This window comes from Rhopilema esculentum, chromosome 15, assembly GCF_057945365.1.
Source record: "Rhopilema esculentum isolate cy_ngs chromosome 15, ASM5794536v1, whole genome shotgun sequence".
In the NCBI taxonomy this organism is placed as follows: Eukaryota; Metazoa; Cnidaria; class Scyphozoa; order Rhizostomeae; family Rhizostomatidae; genus Rhopilema; species Rhopilema esculentum.
In genome coordinates, this window is record NC_142829.1 from 6,847,748 (window position 1) to 6,870,152 (window position 22,405).

The following is a 22,405-nucleotide window of genomic DNA, read 5'->3' on the forward strand; positions in this document are numbered from 1 at the left end:
TGTAAATAACACTTTTTTTACATGAAGGTGGGTGGAAAGATTTAGCATGTAAAAGGGTGGTGCATATATCAATGGGCTTCACAAACAGGGTGCTTTCCAAGAGTCCACTGTTATTGTTAAGATAGATTGTGGTGTCAAGGAAATTGATGTTTTCTTTAGATTGTTGTGCTTCATAATTGATCGTGTTATGCACGTTATGGGTATGAGCAAGGAATTTAGTGAGAGAAACTTCATCTTATTGCCATATCATGAAAATATCATCGATAAATCGTTTCCAGAGTAGAGGTTTCTTCCATTCGGGGGCTGTAGAAAGGATATTTTGTTCAATAACAGACATAAAGATGTTTGCAAAATTTGGGGCAAAAGGGGTACCCATGGCAGTGCCATGTGTCTGTAAATATGGCTGTCCATTGAAGGAAAAATAATTTCCTTTTAATACAAACTCAAACATTTGTTGTAGGTGTGTGTTTGGTAGAGGTAGGTAGTTTGGTGGCAGTTAATGCCATTATGCAGTGTAGAATGCCCTTATCCTATGGTATATTGGTATAGAGGGATTTAACATCCAGTGTGCACAGAATGATGTCAGGTCGAAAATTGAGGTGCCTCCATACACTCTAAAGTACTTTATAAGCACTCTGTGTCAATTGCTACTTTTTGTTGATTGTTATAACATAATCTTTTCTCTGCATTTTCTTACGTTTGCAACCATGATCATGGACACAGGATTGCAAGGGGTGCCTACGAGAAATGGACATACCAAATTAAAGCACCAAAATGTCCCTCATGAGTTTCTGGTTGATGAGTTGTTTTTTTATCAATTTCTGCCCATTTACAAGCTAATTGCTCAAAACATAAAAGGGGCACACACAACCACCTCCCATCTGCGTTTTAGGCTGTAGCCAGGTGGTAGTGACTACTCCTTATCTCCTTTTTCTAATTTTTCTATTTTGGATTTTACACTTATATTTGCACATTTGTTTTTTAGCTTTTACCTTCAATGCCTATAAAAGCATTTGTGGACTTGGGCACAGGCTAGACACTATAAACTTTGGAGTTAACCAAAGCAGGCAATCAATATCAGGCCAGCTTTAAGGAAAAAAAATGAAATTTGTCACAAAGAAACAAAATAGACATCAGTATAATATTTGTATGTGTGGCTTAATTGCTTTCAGGCTGAATTTTTTAATTAAGCGCTTCACAATATTTGTGCCATTGTTTTTGTGAGGTTAATAAGGAATTCAAAAGGCTGTGTGTTATCATCGTTGTGCAATGATTAACTTTCTACAATAGTTTGCAGCTGAAATTTTAGGAAACTAAACCCAACAAATCTAATTTAGCTTGTAAGAGGATTTGTTTCATTGAATAACCTCTACCTGAGGACACATTTTCCATGGTACCTACAGGTCAGAGCAACATATTGGCTATTGGTATAACAATTCGTGGAGTTGGAAAACCTGGTGAAACGCTCAGTCAGTGGGGTGGCTTACAGGGGGGGGGGGGGGAAGGATATCGAGTAATCATTGTCTAGGCGCACCTAATCTAATCTAATCTAATCTAATCTAATCTAAATGTTCATAGTACAGTGCCCATAATGGGTATTGCGTACTAGCGGTTAGTAGGTTAGTCTTCATAACAGAAAAGCTATAAAATTAGAAAATAAACTGAAACCAATTGCTAAGCAATTATTGCTTCAAAACAAATTACCTTTGAGCTTCTTGGCATACAAGCTTTCAATTTCTGCTCTTTCAAGCATCATTTGGCCTAGCTCTTCGCAAAATTTTGCACCATCATCAACTTTCCTAACAATCTTCTTATAATTTCCTGTCAGCCAAAAACTGTTTTCAGATGATGACAGATCTGTATCTGGCGGTAGGGGAGGTGATGCACTTGTAGCTTCTTGAACATAATCTGGGGGTGGGGAATTTCTGGGACCTTCAGCAAGCGGATTCACTTGTTCATGTGCGTTTTCGTCTCTATCGACTCCTGCCTCACAAGTAGACTGTACTTCATCTGATGTGTTTCCTGGCGACAACCCACCTTGCTCATTGGGCTGCGAGGATTGATTAGGCCCATCGTTTGTAATCCTCTCAACGTCGGTTTTTGTTTGATTTTGATTAACATCTGTTTGCGTCTGGATAATTGAAATCTCTTGTACCGTATCTCCCATTTTACTTCAGTTATTTGCACCGTAATCCATTTGTAACAAGTAAGACTTGTTGTGACACTCCATTCACAAACATGTTCGTTGCTAAGCTCCGACGCAGTGGATGCAAGGTACCTGTTGCTGTCGATACAAAATTACTGCCATCCGGAATCGAAAATTCTAGGAACATATTTTGATCGTGTAGGGGTGTTTTTAATTATGGTTTACAAACACATTAAAAGTACCAAACTACCGAAATATAATTTATCGTATAATACACACGATCTCATAAAAACCTTGGCCCAAAAAGCCAGTGACCCAACACCGAAAAAATGATAAAATATGTGTTGCTTCATTGTCATTTCATCTCATCATATATATTTAGCTTCAGATCACAATTTAAAGCAACAAACAATAATATAATACTAAAAAACTATTAAATGGAAAAATTGCATACAATCTCTATCATAAAAAATCAGTTAATTTTCTCAGGGTCTCCATTTTCTTAGAGAAACTTAGGCTCGGCTGTTGTTATTAGTGTTCTTATTTCAAAACTGATTTTCATACAACAACAAATAAAAATTGTCACTAAATGGCAGGTTTGCATGACATTTTTATAGAACGGTTGATCAATTGATTTTTCAAAGCTGCTCTGTTATCAATGGCGGCGCGGGCTACTAGGCTCTGGGGGGGGGGGGGGGGACAAACCAATAAAATTTAAACCACGCCCTTTTAACCACCAGAAAACGCCATTTTACCAACAGGGAACGCCAATTTTATCCGAAGGGAACGCCTATGACTAACTTTTGTTTGAAAATTGGCAGTTTGAAAATCATATTACGTCACAAAAAGTACGGTGTCAAAATATTACCCCTCCCCCAACATTTTCTCATCGAATTTAGACGAAATACACAATCGATTCTGCTGATAACTGCGGGGACGTGTCCCCCAGTCTCCCAGTTCAAAAACAAATTGCCCCAGATTTTCCATCTGAGGTTAGCAATAGCATGTTCTTATTTTTGGCAAATCGACCTATCTTTAACTTTATAAAGTGTTTTTTCTAATAATAGTGTACTGTTTCTTAGCGAAAATAAGAAGCTAAATACATCTGAAGACATTTTATAACTGTAAAAGAGCTTTCGAGTCAGATACTTATTCTTCCCATCCATAGTTTTAACTTAAAGAGATTTTTCCCATCACAGTTACATTCATCTCCATATTTAAACCATGTCTTACTGCGCAACTATATCTATTTAAGTATTCGATTTTCAAATCATTTTGGTTGGTTTTTCTAATCATGGTTAGCTGTCTTGAACTTAAGCTTCTGGCCATCTAACTTTTTCAGGACTGCTAAACCTTTAAAAATGACTTTGAAAGAAGCAAATATTTTGAAACATAAATAGTAAAGCTTTTCGTCTGACACTCTTCAGAGTATAAAACATCAGAATATAGATCGAAAACTCGTCATAATCTTCTTTCCAAATCGCCTTGTGTCAATGTGGAATAACATATTGTGAAGATGTTGAATTGTGATTTAATATTGTAAACTAGGCTGTAAGAGAAAAAGGAGATTGAGGCGTACCGGATTCAGAGTAAAGTTGAGTAGAAGAAAAGGTGTTTGACAAATTGAAGCAGGGCATTTTTTAAGAATTTTCCACTGGTGGGGCATTTGAGAAAAGGGCATATAGATAAAGGCAGAATTTACAGATAAAAAGGCTTTCAAAAATATTCTAGGGGAATCGCCTATAGAAGCAGCAGTTCCAGGGAAAAATGATTCGAGATTTGAAACCTGTTCAATGAAGATTTCATCCACCAATATCTCAAATAAAGTAAAAAGTAAAAAAGTCACCGAATCATAAGGGCACTTAAGTGGTGGGGCAAACATGTTCCACTGGTGGGGCAATGAAAGGGGCTGGTGGGGAATTTCCCCAACACTTTATATGTTAAAAAATGCCCTGAATTGAAGGGAATATTGAGGAGAACTCACGAGGTTTTTTTTGTTTTATTCTTGCCAAGTCGGACACTCCGTTACAATATCAGAAAACATATACGGGCGAAAGAGGGACGCCAGAGCACAGTTTGGGGTGAAGGGGCTCTTGACAAATTTGCAAACTTTTGTGGCAGTTTTCCCACCATAATCGTTAATGTCACAACCTAAATATCACAGTACAACAAAAACGTGAGCCCCCACCCCACCAAGCTCCCCGGCTCCGGCGTACCTGCGAAAACAGAAAAGCAACTTGACTTGTTTTGAAAGGACCAACCATTTAAATTTGAAACTTTAGCACAGTACCAGAGTAATTATGTCTGTGTATGACTGTTTTGAATGAGACTAGAAGTAGCATGTGGATTAAATTGTCAATAATCAAAATAAACCTGATAACAATTTTATGGGTTAAGAAGCTTATAAACTCGAGGGGGTTTGTTCTTATTCCAAAGGGGAAGGGGGTTTAAATCGAATAATGACAGGTTTCAACTTGAAAGAGAGGCTTGTTATAGTGCTGCCTAAGCAGCAGCTGCCGTGTTGCAATCTGTGGTTGAAATGTGGCTGAGATTGGAGGTATGGCATTTCCACGACGTCGAATACTCAGACTTCTGAAAGCAGTCACAATGTTTGTATTGATTGCTACAATATTGTTGATTTGCAAATATTTTATAATGAAAAGGGGAAAAGGCAATCCCAACTCTCTTGAGCCTCGGCTTGTTCCAGTTGCTACCAAAGCGACCAGTCCAGTTGAAGAAGTAGGAACTTTATCCAAACAAATTAAAACTGTTTCTAAACCCGAAAAAGAGACGTCATTAGAAAGTAACAGGTTCTCAGAACTTTTTCAAACTGAGATTGATCTGGCAACAAACATTGACCACAATGACGGTGAAGTTGCAAATCCACGAATTGTCCCAGCTGGAATGTCACTTGAACGTATTCATAGATTGAAATATAATTTGCGAGGGAAACCGAATGTTGGTAAAAAAATCCCTAATAAAGTGAAAGGCAACCCCAGAAACAGGGATGTGGCCTATTCAAGAAGACCCCCATGCACTAATGTCCATGTGTTTTACTACACATGGTACTGCAATCCAAAAACGGATGGGCAATATTGCCACTGGAACCATAAAACCCTACCACACTGGGACAAAGAAATAGATAAAAACTTTCCAAAAGAAATCCACAAACCTCCAAATGATATAGCTAGTGATTTTTACCCTGAGCTTGGGGCATATAGCTCAAATGATCCTGAGGTAATTAGAGCACATTTTAGGCAGATTGCAAATGCTGGCATTGGCGTTGTTGTCGTTTCCTACTATCCACCTGGGACTGCTGATGATAATGGTAAACCATGGGATAACATATATCCACTTCTTCTGGACAAAGCAAGTGAGTTTGAAATCAAGGTGGCATTTCACATTGAACCTTACAAAAAACGAAACGAAAATACAGTACGAAATGATATTACTTATATTGTTGATACATATGGTTTTCATAAAGGATTTTATAGGTACAGGATAAATCAATATATCAGTGTACCCATGTTTTATATCTATGATTCATACTTAACTAAGGCGGAGGATTGGGCAAATGTTTTGAAACCTGATGGCCACAACACAATCAGAGGAACTAAATATGACTCTATGGTGATTGGTCTGTTGGTAGACCTTCAACACTCAAATTATGTTTCAATTGGAGGTTTTGATGGCATTTATACATACTTTGCTGCAAGTGGGTTCACATATGGTTCCAATACCAAAAATTGGAGAGACATATCCGAAAGGTCTGTTGAAATGAACTTTTTGTATATCCCAAGCATTGGCCCAGGATATATTGATACAAACATCAGACCTTGGAATGAAGAAAATAAAAGAGATCGGTCAAAGGGTGATTACTATAAAAATAGCTGGACCTCAGCACTTGCAGTTTCACCAAAAATAATATCAATTACTTCATTCAATGAGTGGCATGAAGGAACACAGATAGAGAATGCTGTTCCAAAAAGTACTTCAAGAAGGGTGTATTTAGATTATAAGCCAAATCAGCCAAATTTTTATATGAAACTAACCAGAGAGTTTGTTGATAAATTTAAATCATGTAATTAATAAATTCTCATGATACAATTCCCAGTAATATTTAGCAAATTATTTTGAGATATGAAATAACTGAAATTTTTTTAATGAATTTCAATTGATATACATTTCAGACACTACAACAGCTTTATAAAAGGATTTTGTAAAGTACTTTCCAGCTGTTTGTTATGATTTGGTTTCAAGGCAGGAGGCATAAATTCATTTCTTTATCCACATTCCAAGGTACATTTGGAGTTGCCTCATGATCTCATTAAGTTTGAAATTTTGATTTACAATCTAGAGCGGTTTTCTGCATCAAAGCATGTACAGGTTTGCCTATGGTATGGAACACTAAAATTTATATGAAAACTTGGTGAAACATTATTTTCATCACTACAAGCCCGTTGCCAGGCCTTTGGTGTAGGGGTGGCAAATGCAGGCGAAGTTTAAAGTGAAGTTTTGAGTAGGGAGGGGAATCTATCCTTGTTAATGCAGAAAACAAGCATTTTTCAAAGTCTCTATTTGTTGATGTGAAGCCAGCAGTAAAGTACTTAATAAAAAGCGAGTATAGGCTAGCTGAGCTTGCTTTCTGGCCAGTTCACATCTTTAAGCACTCACGAGATCATTTGCACAGTGCTTTGAGAAAAAACACTAAGCTCCTCGAATGTTTTCTCCAGAACAGAAATATTTATGCTGCATATTTGTAAAGAGGTATCAGGTTCCTGTAATAAAAGCCCCCAGAAAACAACTTTCCTTTTGTCAGAGTTATCTCGACTCAAATTGTCATGATAATCCAATGAAAACGACAAAAAAGCCCCATTAAGAAAATTGGAGAAAAATTCTATGGGTGGCAAACAGCTGGTATTCTCTTGCTCTAGGGGTGGCATTGCCCCCTGGCTATGGGCCTGCATCACTATCCAAAGTAATTCATTGACAAAAATAGTACACTCCTTACAAGCCAAGGTGTATTGCAATAATCCCCTTCCCCTCCTGAAAGGACTAGCCTTGAATATTTTTAAACCAACTAGATGGATTTTAGAAACAATTTTACATGCATAATCTTATGCTGATAGAATGCTACCTTGAATCATTTTATTGAAGCCATAATTACTTCATAATATCAAATAGATTCAGTAAACAAATGAATCAATGACTAGCTTTGTGTCACTTTTGGATATTTGGAAACTTTCACTTATGGTATTAAGTTAATTCAATGAATTGGTCAACCAACAATAGATTTGTTAATTGTCACATCATAAAAATCTACTTTTATAATTTTTTTTCTTTACACTGCATATCCTAAAAGAACACTATGAATTATTTCTAAGTATGCAAAATGCTGAAAATATATTAAAACTTTGGTTGAGATTTGGCCAATGATATATTGGAAGTTTTCCAACAGATACAGATTACTGTTATTTTGGCTTGGTTCAAAAAGTTTAGAGCAGAGAACAAATAATACGAGAAAGAACCTCTGCTAATCTGGCCATATCTCAGTGTGTTTGTTACACATTCAAGTTGTTATACATATTCAGAGGAATTTCATGATGCTCTTTCAAAAAGGTATTTCAAGAGGTATTTCTTGTGGTTCAGTTTCAAAGATTCTACAAGTATATTTTTGTGACATCATCTCTTAATAATTCAAAGTTTACACCATGAAAGCTGTATAAAGCATATGACCATGTAGCCTACTGCATTGATGACTTTTATGTAAACTGTGTGGCTGGCTGTGTATAGTATTATGTTAATAGGCTGATATTATTACCAGAGTAGATAATTTTTTTCACGTGGAGAGAGAAATTCGGTTTGAGTTTCAACCCGGGAAATCAAGAGTTAATTCAGAAGACAGCTTGTTGGGCCCCTGTAGGCTCCTCTCTGGCTCTCTTTCTTATCTTAGAAACGAATCATTCTATGAAATTTATAATAACTATTTAGCGTAATATATGAATGGTTTTTTGGTGAAACTTTGATGCTATTGGATAACTAGCTGAATAGTAACATCCAAAGTTGATTTTCCTTTATTTCATTATCTATATAAAATGTGTGTGATCGATCTTCTTAACACAGCAAAGATAGGTAATGACACATAAGACGCCGCAAAAAGCACGGTGCTTGTATAGGGTAGTAATTAAATCTGCTTCAATCCCTGATAACATACCTAGATACTCTAGAGACTACGGAGAAAAATTTTGAACGAATGTCAGACAGTAAGACAAAAGCCTAAAATTATGTCCAATTGCCTGGGCAACGTCTAAAACGGAGACGAAAATGTTCAAGCTGTCTGGGCCATCCATTATGGTCGTTTAGGAAAAGTGTATGTTCTCTTTTTTCTACTAAATTTCCTCCTATCCACTTATTCCATTGGTTTATTATAATCAACGAAATACTGCGAAATACTGCGAAATACTGCGAAACACTGCGAAATACTGCGAAATACTGCGAAATATGAAAAAATATGAAAAAATATGAAAAAAAAACCAAGTACGCCAAAATTCTCAAACCATATCATAAATATTCACTTCCGTGGACCCAGTGCGGAAGACAGACCAGCCAGCAGCATACAGAAAAAGCACAAGTCTGCACTACGGACTAAAAATACTTCCCTGATTATCACTTCTGCCCGGCCTAAAATCTAAAAGTGGAAACAAAATGCAAAAGACCAGTTTGTTCACGTTTTGGATGTTTCCGTACATTAGAATACCATAAATGCATCACTATTAAATATTTAAGAGGACAGTCTCCGCATTCAGGGAAGAATTATTTTAAAATTTCGCTGATTTTCGATTGTACAATTCTCTGTCGTAATTTTGAAACGATTTCCCAGACGCTGTGGAGGACAACAAAAGTCAATCCTAGAACTCGGAAAAAAATTGTTTGTGCCTCGGAAGTGAATTAATTGAAACAATGAAATTTTTGTTTGGAACACTATGTGGAACTCAGTCAAAACAGCATCTGGAACTCGGAAATGATACCATATTTGAAGAGAGCTGTACAATAGCCAGTAGTTGATTGGCTGGTTATTATAATGGAAAAACTTTGCTATGGCATCCAAGACAAACAAAAGGGTCTTGAGAAATGGAGGGGGATACACAAATTTAAACAGAGGCACTTTTTTGTCAAAAAGAAATCTAGAATCTAGTTTAGTGAGTGGGTAGTACAAACCCACCCACCCCCATGGTACCAAAATGCATAAATATAAATAATAATGTTGTCTAAGGCACAATATTCAATGCATTATCTGAAAGACCCTAGCCTTGGCCTGGAACTCAGTCGGGTTTTCTGTTGGATCCGCCCCTGTGTACATGCTTAAATGATGATCGCTCCGACGACGGAAGACCGGGGGCCATTGCCCCGCCTCTTTGCTTGACAGAAGGGCTTTTTTACAAAATACTGTTTTACAATGAATTTTTTCCTTGTGTTTCTCTCCCGATGAATAATTCTCGACAATCACATGGATGCCATGCATTTTATGCCACCTGCGATACCATTTCTGTAAACAGCATACGTGCAAATTTAAAATTTAAATTGAAATGATGGGCAAAATAGCAGGCGATATTAAAATAGATATCAGATATTCCCTTTTTTCGATTAATTTTAAAATGAGATTAATTTAAGTTTAGACCAGGGCTAGTAACCTTTTAAGTAAAGAAAAATTTTTCGAACCTTTTTTAAGCAGGCCAAGGGTAAGAAAAACGACCACTGTTATTTTATATTCATAAACCAACTACTTTGACTTATGTAAAATGTAATTGAAGTAAAATTTTCTCCAGAATCTATACATGCACTAACTCGAAGCCATACAGAAAGGAAAATTAATTCTAATGCCATTGACTTTTTTCTGAGCCGCCACGTTTACTGATATCAGCTCTAAAAAAAGGATGCACAGCTTTTAACTGACTTTTGATACAGGTGTCAAAATCTTCTTCATAACTCATAACTTCATAACAAAAGTCTTCATAACTTTTAAGATTATGAAATCTTATTGCATGTTACGAAAGTTTAAAATTTTGTTAATTGGCACAAATAGCCTTTTTTATCATATAATTTCATTTCGCCACAAAAAATTACTTTCGTGAGACGAATTTTGGCACGCGGGTCATTGGCTGCTACCCATGGTCTACCTACACAATTTAGCATCAGATAAAAGCACCTTTAAGTGCTGTTTGAGTAAAAGTCTGAAAACAAATGCAATTACCCATTGCAATGCTGTTGATGGTTATCGCCAAAGAAATGATAGCATCCATCACCCTTGCCCAATATGAAAAGGGGGCATATGTGGCCATTTCCAGTCTTTACGGAAACTTTGGAAATGAGTATTCAAAATTTAAAAATTAAATTTTCAAGAAGTAACTCCGACCTCAGGTTACAAAAATGGTTGGCAAAATCTGTCTAGCCTAAATATTGCAGAACAACACGGGAACCTGTCACAACAAATATCAGAAACCAAAGCGAGAAGCAAAGCAGGGGTGGCGCTAGAGACAAACCTTCAAGGTGCCGAAGTTTATATTCTCCGTAACTGCCGACGCTGGATGTGTCAAATTGCCGACAGAAAAAAAATTTGATTTGCCCCATATAGCAGGCAGGGCCGTCGCGAGGCAAGCCTCGTTGGGGGGGGGGGGGGGGGTGGGGGTTGTGGAATGCAAATTTACCTGATTAAAAAATTATTGCCTGAAACTTTTTGCCTGGTGTCACAAGCCTCTGCAATACATTTTGTCAATCTAACTCTGGATGATAATAACCGACTTTTCTAATAGTCTTGTCAAATCTCTATATCGGGACGGGCAAAATATATAGTTACTACTTGAGGCGGCACCAAGGTTGCCGCCGAAGGGGCAGGAAATTTTCGAATTGTGATGCGTCTAGTTCCCTGGAAAATGCACTCTTTTAGGCAGATTTCACTAAAGCAATCCTCCTAATCCTATTGAAAATTATTGTCTTTTTGCAAAACTTTTTACAGCAGATAAAAACATCAATTTCGCCGTGGTCTTGAAAAATACCAGGTTGTCAGTTACTTTTAAATTTAGATCCCTCTCTCCATCTTAGCTACCCTGGGTACCAGACTCTCTATTTTTTCATATAGTGAGTCTGGTACCCAGGGTACATCTTAGCATGCCTTATGAATGTTAAGAAAAATCTGGAGCTCATAGTGAATTGCAGTTGATGCTTCTACTGAGAAACTTTAGGAGAAATGGACACGAGGCACAATTTTAATTTTAAAAATTTCAATAATTTTAAAAATATAGCATTTTTCCAAAATCGTTTGTTGTGGGTGCAAAATTCTCCCTTGCCCCCTCCCCGTCCCCACTTGTGTCGGAGTCCACGAGATTTTCTCGGCAATTTGTGCCTTGTAAGAAACTTAATGCGCAAATATTGCCTATTGTTGAATATTTCTTCTTATCTATGTTGGAAGAAGTTAATCGATGGTTTTCTCTAAACCATTTGTCTGTCGCAAGCTATGCGGTGAACAATGCTATTGAAAAAAAGTTGATGAAAAAGGACAATAAGTGCTTTTTGAAAAATTTATTACGCAAAATGTGCTCATGATCGAATCGTTTTCATTGGCAATAATAATGTCTTGAAACGAAAAGAGAATCCGAGAGGAGCACGATGGTATTGTGGGTCATGCGAAGGAGCACCATGAAATTAAGTCACAGCTTTCACGGAAGCGACAGGATATAATGACACTATGATAGTAAAATTGCCGAAGAAAAGCCATTGAGAAAACCATAAACCAGCCAGTGCAGTTTTCTCCTCGATTATTTATGTCATTCAAACAACATGCAAACCGGGTGACATCCATCAAGTGCCGACGGTATTGAGAAAGCAAAAATTGATTGGCTGCCGACGGGGGGGCTAACAAAAATCTAGGGGGGGCTAAAGCCCCCCTTGCCCCCCATGCCGCCACTCCTGAAGCAAAGGCGTTAACTTCTAGCATTAAACCCCCCCATAAAACAATCATTTATCTATGCATTACCGTAAATTCTCTTTCAGCCCCCCCGGAAGCTTATTGTTTTTCAGCACTTGAAAGGGGGGCTTGTAAAAGAAGGGGGCGAAATTGAGAGGGGGCTTAATAATTATTTTTGATAAAATATCACTTACAGTGGTAAACTAATTTTTTGTTATTTGCGAAATAAAAAACATAAAATCAGCCTTCAATATCAGTAATATTGTCATCGTCATCAATTATCAATTCTAAAATATCTTCTTGGGCCATGTCGCCTTCTGAAATCAAGCATTCGAAAAGGTCGACCTCATTCTTCGGAGTAATGCCTATTAAATCTTTGTCTTCGTATCTGTCGTGACTGGAAGAGACATGGTGTAATTTGTTGCGAAGTATTGAACGACCAATGAATAAAATATGTGTTTTTGTCAAGTTTACTTATTTCGGCATCAGTAAAAATTTTGGGAGGGGCTAAATTGAGAGGGGGGTTAATTAAATGTTTCCTTCTGAAAAGGGATCTTATAAGAGAGGGGGGCTTAATTGAGAGGGGGCTTGGAAGAGAATTTACGGTAAGCATTGCAAAAATTATCTTCTCTAAGATATTGCACGATTACAACCTTTTCTAATAAGAACAGACAATTTTTGCCGATGCTTCATTTTCTTATGTTTGAATAATTTTAGGTTTGAGTGTTCTTTATGTTGTTCTTGATTTAATATCGATCTTTTACAACTATGTGCCTGCATTAATTGTATCAAGAACACTAAATGATAACTTTGTGCAATGTAAAGAGGTAGCGTGTTTGAGGTGACTTCTGGACGTCACAAGAAATCACGACGAAACATAAACAGATAGCTAATAAATACCCCGGATAACGTTATCAAACTATAAATACAGCAATATCATAAACAATCACAAATATAGCAAAGGATGAACAAAACATAGATAACAAGATTATTTTTAAACGAAGCATGGCTGCAACAAAGATATGGCTCCGAGGCACCTGAGGATGTTTGCACTGAGGCTGATGCGCGCTTGGCAATGATGAAAGGGCTACACAGTTCCCAAACCAGTTGGTACTCTGCTGCTCCCCTTTAATCGAAGATTGCCATGGTTTCAAAGTATTTTAAAGGATTTTAACTGTCCTAGCTATGGAAAAGCAGTGTTAGGAAGCTGGTAAGAAGTGAAACTTGGACAATAGGCCACTCAGTTGTCAGCAATAACAGAAGATGCCTGCAACCGATGGTCAAAGGGTCCTAAGATGCACGTGCCTTCAAAAGTGTATTTGATCAAGCGGCAATACATCAAACAAGACTTGAAATCAGCACATAAGTGCTTATTTGTACAAGAATTCTACAAAGCTTGGCTTATTTCAATCTTGATTTCATAATTTGCCTGCTGAGGTCTACGCCTAAAATGTTGCCTATTTCATTTCTACGGTTGAAGGCATTACTTTCCAATGCATTATAAGTTTAGTTACTACTTTTATGCATGCACAAGCTAAACGTAAGTATAAAATCCCTCTTAAAAAGAATTAATTCGTGTTATCGAAGGATTAGGATTATACTTTGAGAGCAGGGTACATTGTATAATGGCCTAGAAGTACAGACAGCGATATGTGCGTGCTCATTGTCAAGCAATGCCTTCACATTTTATCCCATAACTATTGTGAACTTGATTTTTGAGTACCCTGGGTATCCAAACGTAAATTTTTAAAAGTAAAGTCCTTTCTCCGCCCGTTTACTTGGGCTCTGGTTCACAGGCAGGAAAACATTACGGTCGCACGGCCACTGACCGGAGGAAGATCCACGAGAAACAATATCAGCTCCTAGGACACACCCAAGCCACGCCCACTTTATATTGTTTTGTGAGGAATGTTTGCCTTCTGGGATGTTTTTGTCTGAAGGAAGGTTAACAACTTTTCTAGACTCTAGGTACCCAAGTTGGTTTTTTTGTCAAAAGAGCCAGTATCCCCGACATGAACCGAGTTTCTTCATTGCAAATGAAAGCTATGTGCACATTCTTAGTTGTTCGTATTCATCATTCGTTACCAGAACTCTAAGATTTTAGAACGTTTTTAGGCGTTATTTAGGGTGGCAGCATATCTGATGTTGGCTCAAAGACTCGAAGCAAATCAATGTTACAGCCTGCTCTAACAGTTCTCAAAAGGCAAGAAAATATTGTTTGCTGGAAACAGTATATGTCAACAAATCCCAAAAGACCTCAACACGAACGATAAACAGAGATTTTACTGCTTACAAATAAGTTGATTACAATTCAATTTCCAATCCACCATCACTGGTGTGTCCCATCACCTACAAACAGGATTCTACACAAGGGTTAAGGGTACTTAATTTATAATTCTTATACACTGCCATAGCTTAAACGGTACAAAGTTTTAATGGTAAAAATAATCCCTTACTTACAAATCTTACATTGGGGACAATTTTAGGATAATGACGGCATATTCTTAAATGTTTGTAGAAAATTTCTGAATATCAAAGCAGATCCGAAGAATCTGGAGAATAATTTCTGCTACGCTTTCTTTTTATCTAACTTTCACGAGCTCCATAAATATTAAAGTGACAATCTCCATATTTCATATAAATTTGTGTGATTCATTCAGGCCTATGAGTGGCATATGATTTTTATTTCTTAGCGGTTGTGATGAGTAATTTATTCATGGTGATATTCAAATATCTGAAGGCCGGTGAATGGAGAATCTCTTAACCTGGTGATCGTCACTTATAAAATTATTGCGAGAAAAGAGAGGGTCTAAAAACTAAGTCCCTTTTTCACGGTCAGACTTTGTCAAACTTGACTAAAGTTTATCATCTATGGAAAAAACAATAGCTGAAATGAGTTTTCAGACAATTGGACTTAGTTTAATCAAGAATCAAGCAAGTTTCTGTCTTTTTGACTGAATTGAAGAGTGAATAAATAAAATTTATCGTCCTCGGGCTGTGTGGTGCGGTCTAGTGTCACACCATATGGCCTAAATTTAAAAATGAGCAAGGGAACAGAATTTCGTCGAAATGTTCACAATTCGTCCTCAAAATAGTCAGCTACTGCAAGCCATGCCTCAATGTAATGTGGTTTCGTCAAAAAACATAATTAGCCCCAGGCAAAGGGCGCTGAAATGATGACGACTTCAGATAGCTTTTCATCTCGACGCTTTTCAAAACTGAAGTCATAAATTAAAATGCCAAAAAAACTTTATTCTTCGTTTTTGCAATAATATTTTGTAAAATCGAGCTCGACAAAATTTTGCACTGTCAACGGGGTTTTCGATTCGACAAAACCTGGTGCAATAGAGATTCGTTAGTCAAAAAGGACGATCTGGCCGTGAAAGGGAGCTTCTGTTAGCGGGATACTGGGTCAAGCTAGGAAGGCTTGTGAAAGACGAAATTCTTCATTATTGGAAAAACACTTTTTATGTGAATGGGTATCTCGTACAATACAATGGTATTGCCTTTTATTACATATTTTGCTCCAGCAAAAGACGGTGTTTGTTGTAATACAGTTTTGAATTTTTTCAAAAAGCAAGCTCTTCAAAGTTCTTTTTAAAGCATCTTTTATAGGAAATGTTTCTTTGTAGATCTTGCCTTAGTTTTCTGACCTTTTCTTTCTGCGATCAAATCCCCAAAATATGTAGATGACTTGATAATATAAGGTAGAGTACTTTCCCCATAATTTCGAGTAGTTGGTCGGAATAAGCTATTAGCAGACAAAACCCTTGCAAAAATGTTGTATTGCAAAAATTGTTGTTAAAAATTAAGCATTTTCATACTTTTAAGTTCTCCAAGACTGTCGCTGGCTCATGCCCAGCGACTTCTTTCGCAACTTTGTCCGCAATACCCTTAAAACAGTAGAAGCATCTGGTCTTTCGCTTGGTTCCGCTTTCCAAAGCGCCTCGCACAGCTGTACATACATGTTATATTTCCGTCTGATTTCTTTAGAAAAAGTTGGCCTCAAATTGTACGCAACAACTCCAAATATCACAACATACAAATTTTCACTTCCATAAGGTTTTTCTCTTGTTAAAAGCTGCCATAAACAAATGCCATACGAGTACATATCAGCTCTGTTTGAAGGAAACTCTCCTTTAAGGAGCTCCGGCGCACGGTATGAGAGAGTCCCAGTAAGAAAGGAGTTTGTAGGCGTAGCAGGCGAGCACTGTCCATCCTCAGGAAGAATCTTCGAGCAGCCAAAGTCGCCGAGTTTACACGAATCCTGACAGGTGACAAGAATATTAGCGGGTTTCAAGTCCAAGTGAGCAACTCTGCGCTGGTGTATATAAGATAGAGCACTTGCAATATCAACTGCGTATCTATCTCTTCTCGTGTCAGTAATTCGCTCCTTTTCGCAGTCAATGACATTGTGTAGATTCCTGTTTCCTGCATATTCCATTACAATATAAATATCACGACGACAGGAAGCTTCCAGTGCAGAAACTGCTAACACTCTTACTATATTTTTATGGCGTAATGAAGCTACTGAAACCTCGGCAACAAAACTTTCCGTAATCGCGTGTGGATTTTTCCTATTAAAATGAAGCTTTTTCACTGCTACTTTCCTGCCTTTGTAAAATCCTTCGTACACTGTTCCGAATCCTCCAGAGCCAAGCAGTTTACCAATGGAGAGAGTTTTTATGTCTTCCTTGTCCAAACAGTTCGCGTACTTAGCAAAAGAACAACCAGCGAACTTCACGTTCGACAACTGATGATTGGAAGAGACCTTATAGTTGTAATTCGTACAGATGCTCTCGCCAGACGACATCCTCCTCATCTCTGTTGAGGTTATCAGTGTCAAAAATCCAGCTGCTCACCCTTATTAGAAAGCCGGCTTCAGCAGTTTATCGCAACACAGAAGTCGCCAGCAACTTCATGCGAGAGACTGCCTTCTACATAATCAACGAGCGACTACAAAGCTCTTTCAACCTTATTGAGCGATGAACAAACAATAGGCAAGAAACAATAGCCTTTGTAATCTCGACCAATCACGAAATCACGCTTTACTGAAACTGACCAATCAGCAAATTAGTTTCATCAATTTCAAGATTCATTAATATGCATGATACATGCAGTCTACATGATGGTGTTTAAGGTTCAACCAATGGTCCCCGTGATTTTGACCCGGGGGGTTGATGTGATAATTTTAATGCACGTATCGATTTACCATCTGTTAGATGAAAGGTAGAATTCTGTAAACAAAGTCATTTCTTCAAAGAAGAGTTGTAAAGTTGGCGTTGGGAAACTCCAACGTCTTTCCAGCATCTTAGAAAAATCCATGTTTCAAATATCAGTTGCATAATAGCATTGAATATTGGGCTCGATAACTGATAATACGTTGTTCCCCTTACGTAATACAGGAAAGCAAAAAATATCTGAAAATAAAAAAAAGGTAATCTTTCTCTAATTTTCCCAAACAATGCCAAGCAGATGGGGCACATGGTATTCATAAGATTATACCAAATGAGTAAACTTTTCTGATAAATTATTAAGGGTATCCAGTAGCCTTGTCCACAAGCAGTGAAAAATGCCTCTAAATCCCTTGTCTCTATACAATGATCAAACAAATTAGTTTTTCGAATGAGCACAAAAAGTAAACGCTTTGTTAAGAGGTGAATCTAGAAACCTTTAAGCTAGTATCTGGCATATTGCTTATCGTTTATACAAAACACCAATTCTACTTACGACCTCCTTTTGGAAATTTCTCCAAAATGCATGATACGAATTCTTTAAGCTCTGATTTGGTTTTATCACCCTAATGTTAGGCTGGGTACAATTTTTTATATAATTTGTGCTTGTATTTTAGTTTTAACGGAGAAAGGAAATTTGAAAACTTGTAAGGGATTTGACCGCAGAAATCATTCCTGGGGATATTCAACCCCCTAGTCGCCAACCACGGTCAAACCCCTTGGGAAATTCTTATCTTTATGTTGTCATAAAATCGATATCTTAAGAATTCCAAAATGGAAACTTCCAAGTAGACTGACATCCTTGCTCTCAAACCGGATCTGAGGTCAGCAATTTTGTACAAAAGAATTGAGGCCGTAAGGTGCATTGAGGCCGTAAGTTTGATTGGTGTATGTTTTAAAGGTAATCTGTCATGACGTTGATTGATTATAAAAACAAAATGACTTTTTATTGATTCCAGTCCCCCTTTAATTTATCGCATTGTAAAAAATATGGCGGAGCGCTGGAATCGTGTTTAGGTTATTTTTCCAGCTATTGTTCTCGTTAACCAATCCACAACGAGACCGATTGCATTTAAGTGTCTATATCACTGGCAAGTGTTTATGTCCTTCCTATGTGTCCAGTGTTTGAGACAAATCTGAAACGACTATTTTAAGAAACAGCAAAAACAAAGTAGCTGGATGTAGCAATAGACTGTATATGATCTACAGTTTGAAAGTTGCCTGTTGAACAGTTGGCATCAATTATGAAAATTGAAGCTTGCTATGAAACAATAACATCTTATAAGCGTATCGCATATCGTCAAAAGATGCATCATAACATTCAATTTGAAGCGATCGTGGCAAATAATGATAATTATGTGATATGAAAATAATGATATTGTCCAAAAATACTATGATTATTTGAAGTCGACGTACGTCTGGGAAAAAGAGTTATGTAAAAGACTATGTTATGCCAACTTACAGAAAAATTGTTTCATACGCTAAAAGCAAATATTATGAAGTAAAAAGATGTTAGATAAACCTAAGCAAGACAAAATGGTTTTACATAACCTACAATAACACAATATTCTGGATTCTGAACTCGTTTAATAAAGCTGTCAACGATTGAGAATTTTGGCAACACCGTGAGTTGCTGTTTGCCACAGCTATTGACCCAAATAGCTCGCAGTTTCTATACCACAAGAAGTTGTCCATTACACAGCAAGACGTCATATCGAACAGATGTTCTTTTAGGGTGATATAGAGTGGTTTATATAAGTATTAAAGGCGCAAATCTTACTCAGCAGCGTATGGTGTATGAAGCGCATAAAGAAAAACCATTGCTAAATTTAACGTTTCCTGTAAGCTAATACCATATCGTTCCAAGTAGATACTTTGAACTGGCGGATTAATTGAAATTGATGTTCTAAAACATTTTGCTATTCCACTTGAATTGTTTACAGGTAATATTTTCACCTTTTTACCCCAAAACTGAACTGTTACCCCTGATATCGGAACTGTATGTGACCAGGACATTGAAACGTGTTGAAAAGTACGAGGGCCACTTTCCTAAACAAGGGACAATTATCACAAGAAAAGATGGGCATAGGCCCCCAGACTAGGGGCGTTGTGGCTAGGCGGTACACCGGGAAATTTCCCTGTGGGCCCCTTTCAAGTGAGTTTGTAAAACCCCGGAAAATATTTAATATGAATAAAATACTTGATGAGAAAACCCCTTACTTACATGTGGACTCAAGTTCACATTTAAGAATTAGAGGAGGTCAACATATACTAACAGACAAACATATACAAACAGGCCTCTGTGAAAGAGATGCGTGGAATATGAACAGGGACCTCCAGGTTTAGGGGGCCTCTTCAAAGAAGGAACGCAAAAAGAATGCCTAAAAATTGTAAAATGTGGTAAACGAATGCAAAAAACATTCTAAAATGTATTTCAAGCTAATTCAAAGGGCATGGTCGCAAAAATTTTCTGCTTGCTTCGCTCGCAGTGCCCTCAGGTGTTCTGTCGTGTTTGCGTTCAGGACTTAAATTCTATCAATCAATTCAACATCTTGTTATTCACATCGACGTGCACTCTGATCCAACTGTCACCCTTTCCTTCCCCAACGCCTGTCACTAGAGTTTTAGCACGACTACTCCCCTCCCAAATTTTTTCTTAAAATCAATATTCGGCGCCGTTTCTGGTTAAAGAGACTATGGCTAGAGAAAAGGGGATACACCCCAAATAAAAATAGCGACGAGTCTTTAAAGATGGTCAAACTGGCGTCAAAACTGCCCCAGACCAGATCCATGGCTTATAGGTCTCAGTATATGACAACAGACGATAATATGGTAAGCAAAATATCGCTAAATCTATAGAAAACTGCTAGCTGGTATGTAGAAACAAGATGGTGTTCTATTCCAGATTCCATGCTTTCGGATCATGGGCTGCAATTCTTAGAAATTTTGTGGATATATCACACTTTTTTTCTGAACAGCTAGCATTTTTAGCTCTGCGTTTATCCTTTACGAAACCTCGAAACAGAACCAAGGGTGTGGTTGATTGATGCTAAGGTGCCACACCCGTTAAGAAGACAGAAGCAAAAGTTCTATTTCGTATCTTCCCGTGTCTTATTTAATTATGAAACATTAAGAGACATACCTGGAAGCGCCAGGGTATATATAGAATAAATTCCCCTTGATCATTTCTTTCGAAAACTCCAAATAAACTTCCAAAAATATACATGGATCTCGTATTACGAAGTTTTTTAGCTTACAGGTTTGAATCAAATATTTAGTTAAGGTTTAGGTAAGGCCTCTCTACTCAGAACATGGCGTCTGTAGCTAAAGATAGGTTAAGGGAAGTGTTACGTGAAGAGATCTTAAACTATAAGCTACAGAAATTTTTTTCAGTATTCTTTGCAACTGTTCATATCAACATTGAGATTGCTGATTGTTATTAAGATTGTTTGCTGAAGTTCAATAACTTAGTTGTTATTGTCTTATATTAAGGCTCTTAAGTCAGACTTGATGCAACATTCAAAGGGATTCCTCTTCGCTGCTACCCTTATAGCAATCAAATTGCTTTTCCATTTCAGCTACCCTGTGTTATGCAAACTAACAGTCTCGTGGAAATCGTTAATCGGCGATTGCAACAACACCCGTCGCATCACATGGTCCGTCCAGATAGACTGAATTGTGAACAATAAAGACCAACAGGTGCTCAAGATAATAAACTGATCAGCGTGCAGGACAAGTATCCAATGGGATACATACGCTTTGCAGGGTGGCTTCATTTGACCTGCCTCGGATATTCAAAAAGGCCCCACAGCTATACCTGCCATGAAGGTTCCTCAATTCAAGGGCGTCGCATGCTTAATCTCCACATACTTATTAGTTGATCTTTGCACCATATCTGCCTGCAACTTACAACAAGAATTTAAGAAACGTTCTTCCCATTTTTTGCAACAGGTAAGCCACCTGAGGCTCGTATTGCAGTGCTCCTTCACATATTTCTAGCTGCGATAACCAAATAAACCGACAATTGAATAAGAGACCCAATAAGGGGCCAGTGGTATCGGGTCCTTTCAGAAAACATCATCCCAAGGTTTCCGGAAATAGTCTTTTTGTCTTAAGAACAAAATAAGAAGTTTGTATTAAAAGCCTTCTTGAGGGGGATCCAATCAAATATGTACGTTGCTTGCGTGCAGTATTTAATGCAAAAAACGAAATATAGTGAGCGAATAAATTGAGTACCGTATGAATTAAAATCTAGTTTCGATAGCTAAAAACACGAAGTTTCGAGCATGTACTCGTTATCAAATGGCAAGAAAAGAAATGAGCCGAGCAAAGAGAAGGCAAGTTTCGACAAATAGAAAAGAATGCGAGATGCGACGAAATCGAAACCGGAATAGGAAATAGGAGGAAAATAAGAATATACTAGAAAATAGATTAGAAAATAACTTATTGAAGGAAATTCAAATGTTTATTAAAACCATTAGGATAAAGAGTTTTTAGGCTAAAAATTAAAACGTTTCTCCAAGGTCTTCCGTTTGGTGGCGTCTTGCGGTGGATGCAATAAGCGAAGGGGGACATATCGGCAGTTGAGTGAATGGCGGAGTCAAAATGTTTAGATATGTTGCTATCTGCATCGCATTGGTGTTTTTCTGTCAGATGGATCTTGTTAGCAACATTTCTCAATATTCTCCGTAACGGTCGTTTATTTGACGGGAGGTTTCGCCGATGTAAAGAGATTGGTACCTGGTGCAGGTGATGTAAATCACACAGGATGAAGAGCAGGCAAAGCTACAATCCCAGACAAAAATGGTTGAGACTTTTCAAGGAAAGCTCATGTTTTCATTTTCCTTTAAAAAATAACTCCCCCCCTCCCCTAATTCAATGTTTAATGCATGATTTTGAAGGGAAATGACAGAACTACAAATCCAACATTGCTTCAGGGGGAAAGGGGGGATTCGAATTTATAGGGGCAACGTAAAGTAGAAAATTGCAGAAATTGCATTTTGTCTCAACAACTTTGTCCGGGATTGTAGATCTGCTGTGGAAGGATTGGTTATGGTTGGTGAT

At 37.5% G+C, this 22,405-nt stretch overlaps 3 protein-coding genes across 3 annotated transcripts in view; 1 reads left to right on the forward strand and 2 right to left on the reverse strand.

The window, feature by feature from the left end:
• Positions 1-2,707, reverse strand: part of LOC135685705 (protein kinase C and casein kinase substrate in neurons protein 1) — a 9,486-nt gene extending 6,779 nt beyond the window's left edge. The window contains exon 1 of the mRNA XM_065201717.2: positions 1,705-2,707. Within this exon, the coding sequence (XP_065057789.2) occupies positions 1,705-2,167 (463 nt within the window). The 5' untranslated portion in view covers positions 2,168-2,707. The remainder of the gene's footprint in view (positions 1-1,704) is intronic.
• Positions 2,708-3,777: 1,070 nt separating this feature from the next.
• On the forward strand, positions 3,778-6,274 carry LOC135685703 (glycoprotein endo-alpha-1,2-mannosidase). Its single transcript, XM_065201715.2, has one exon. The coding sequence runs from the start codon at positions 4,706-4,708 to the stop codon at positions 6,233-6,235; it is 1,530 nt and encodes a 509-aa protein (XP_065057787.2). The 5' UTR covers positions 3,778-4,705; the 3' UTR covers positions 6,236-6,274.
• A 6,592-nt stretch (positions 6,275-12,866) lies between these two features.
• Positions 12,867-22,214, reverse strand: LOC135685707 (serine/threonine-protein kinase mos-like). Its single transcript, XM_089112626.1, has one exon. The coding sequence runs from the start codon at positions 16,927-16,929 to the stop codon at positions 15,934-15,936; it is 996 nt and encodes a 331-aa protein (XP_088968752.1). The 5' UTR covers positions 16,930-22,214; the 3' UTR covers positions 12,867-15,933.
• Between the last annotated feature and the right edge of the window lie 191 nt (positions 22,215-22,405).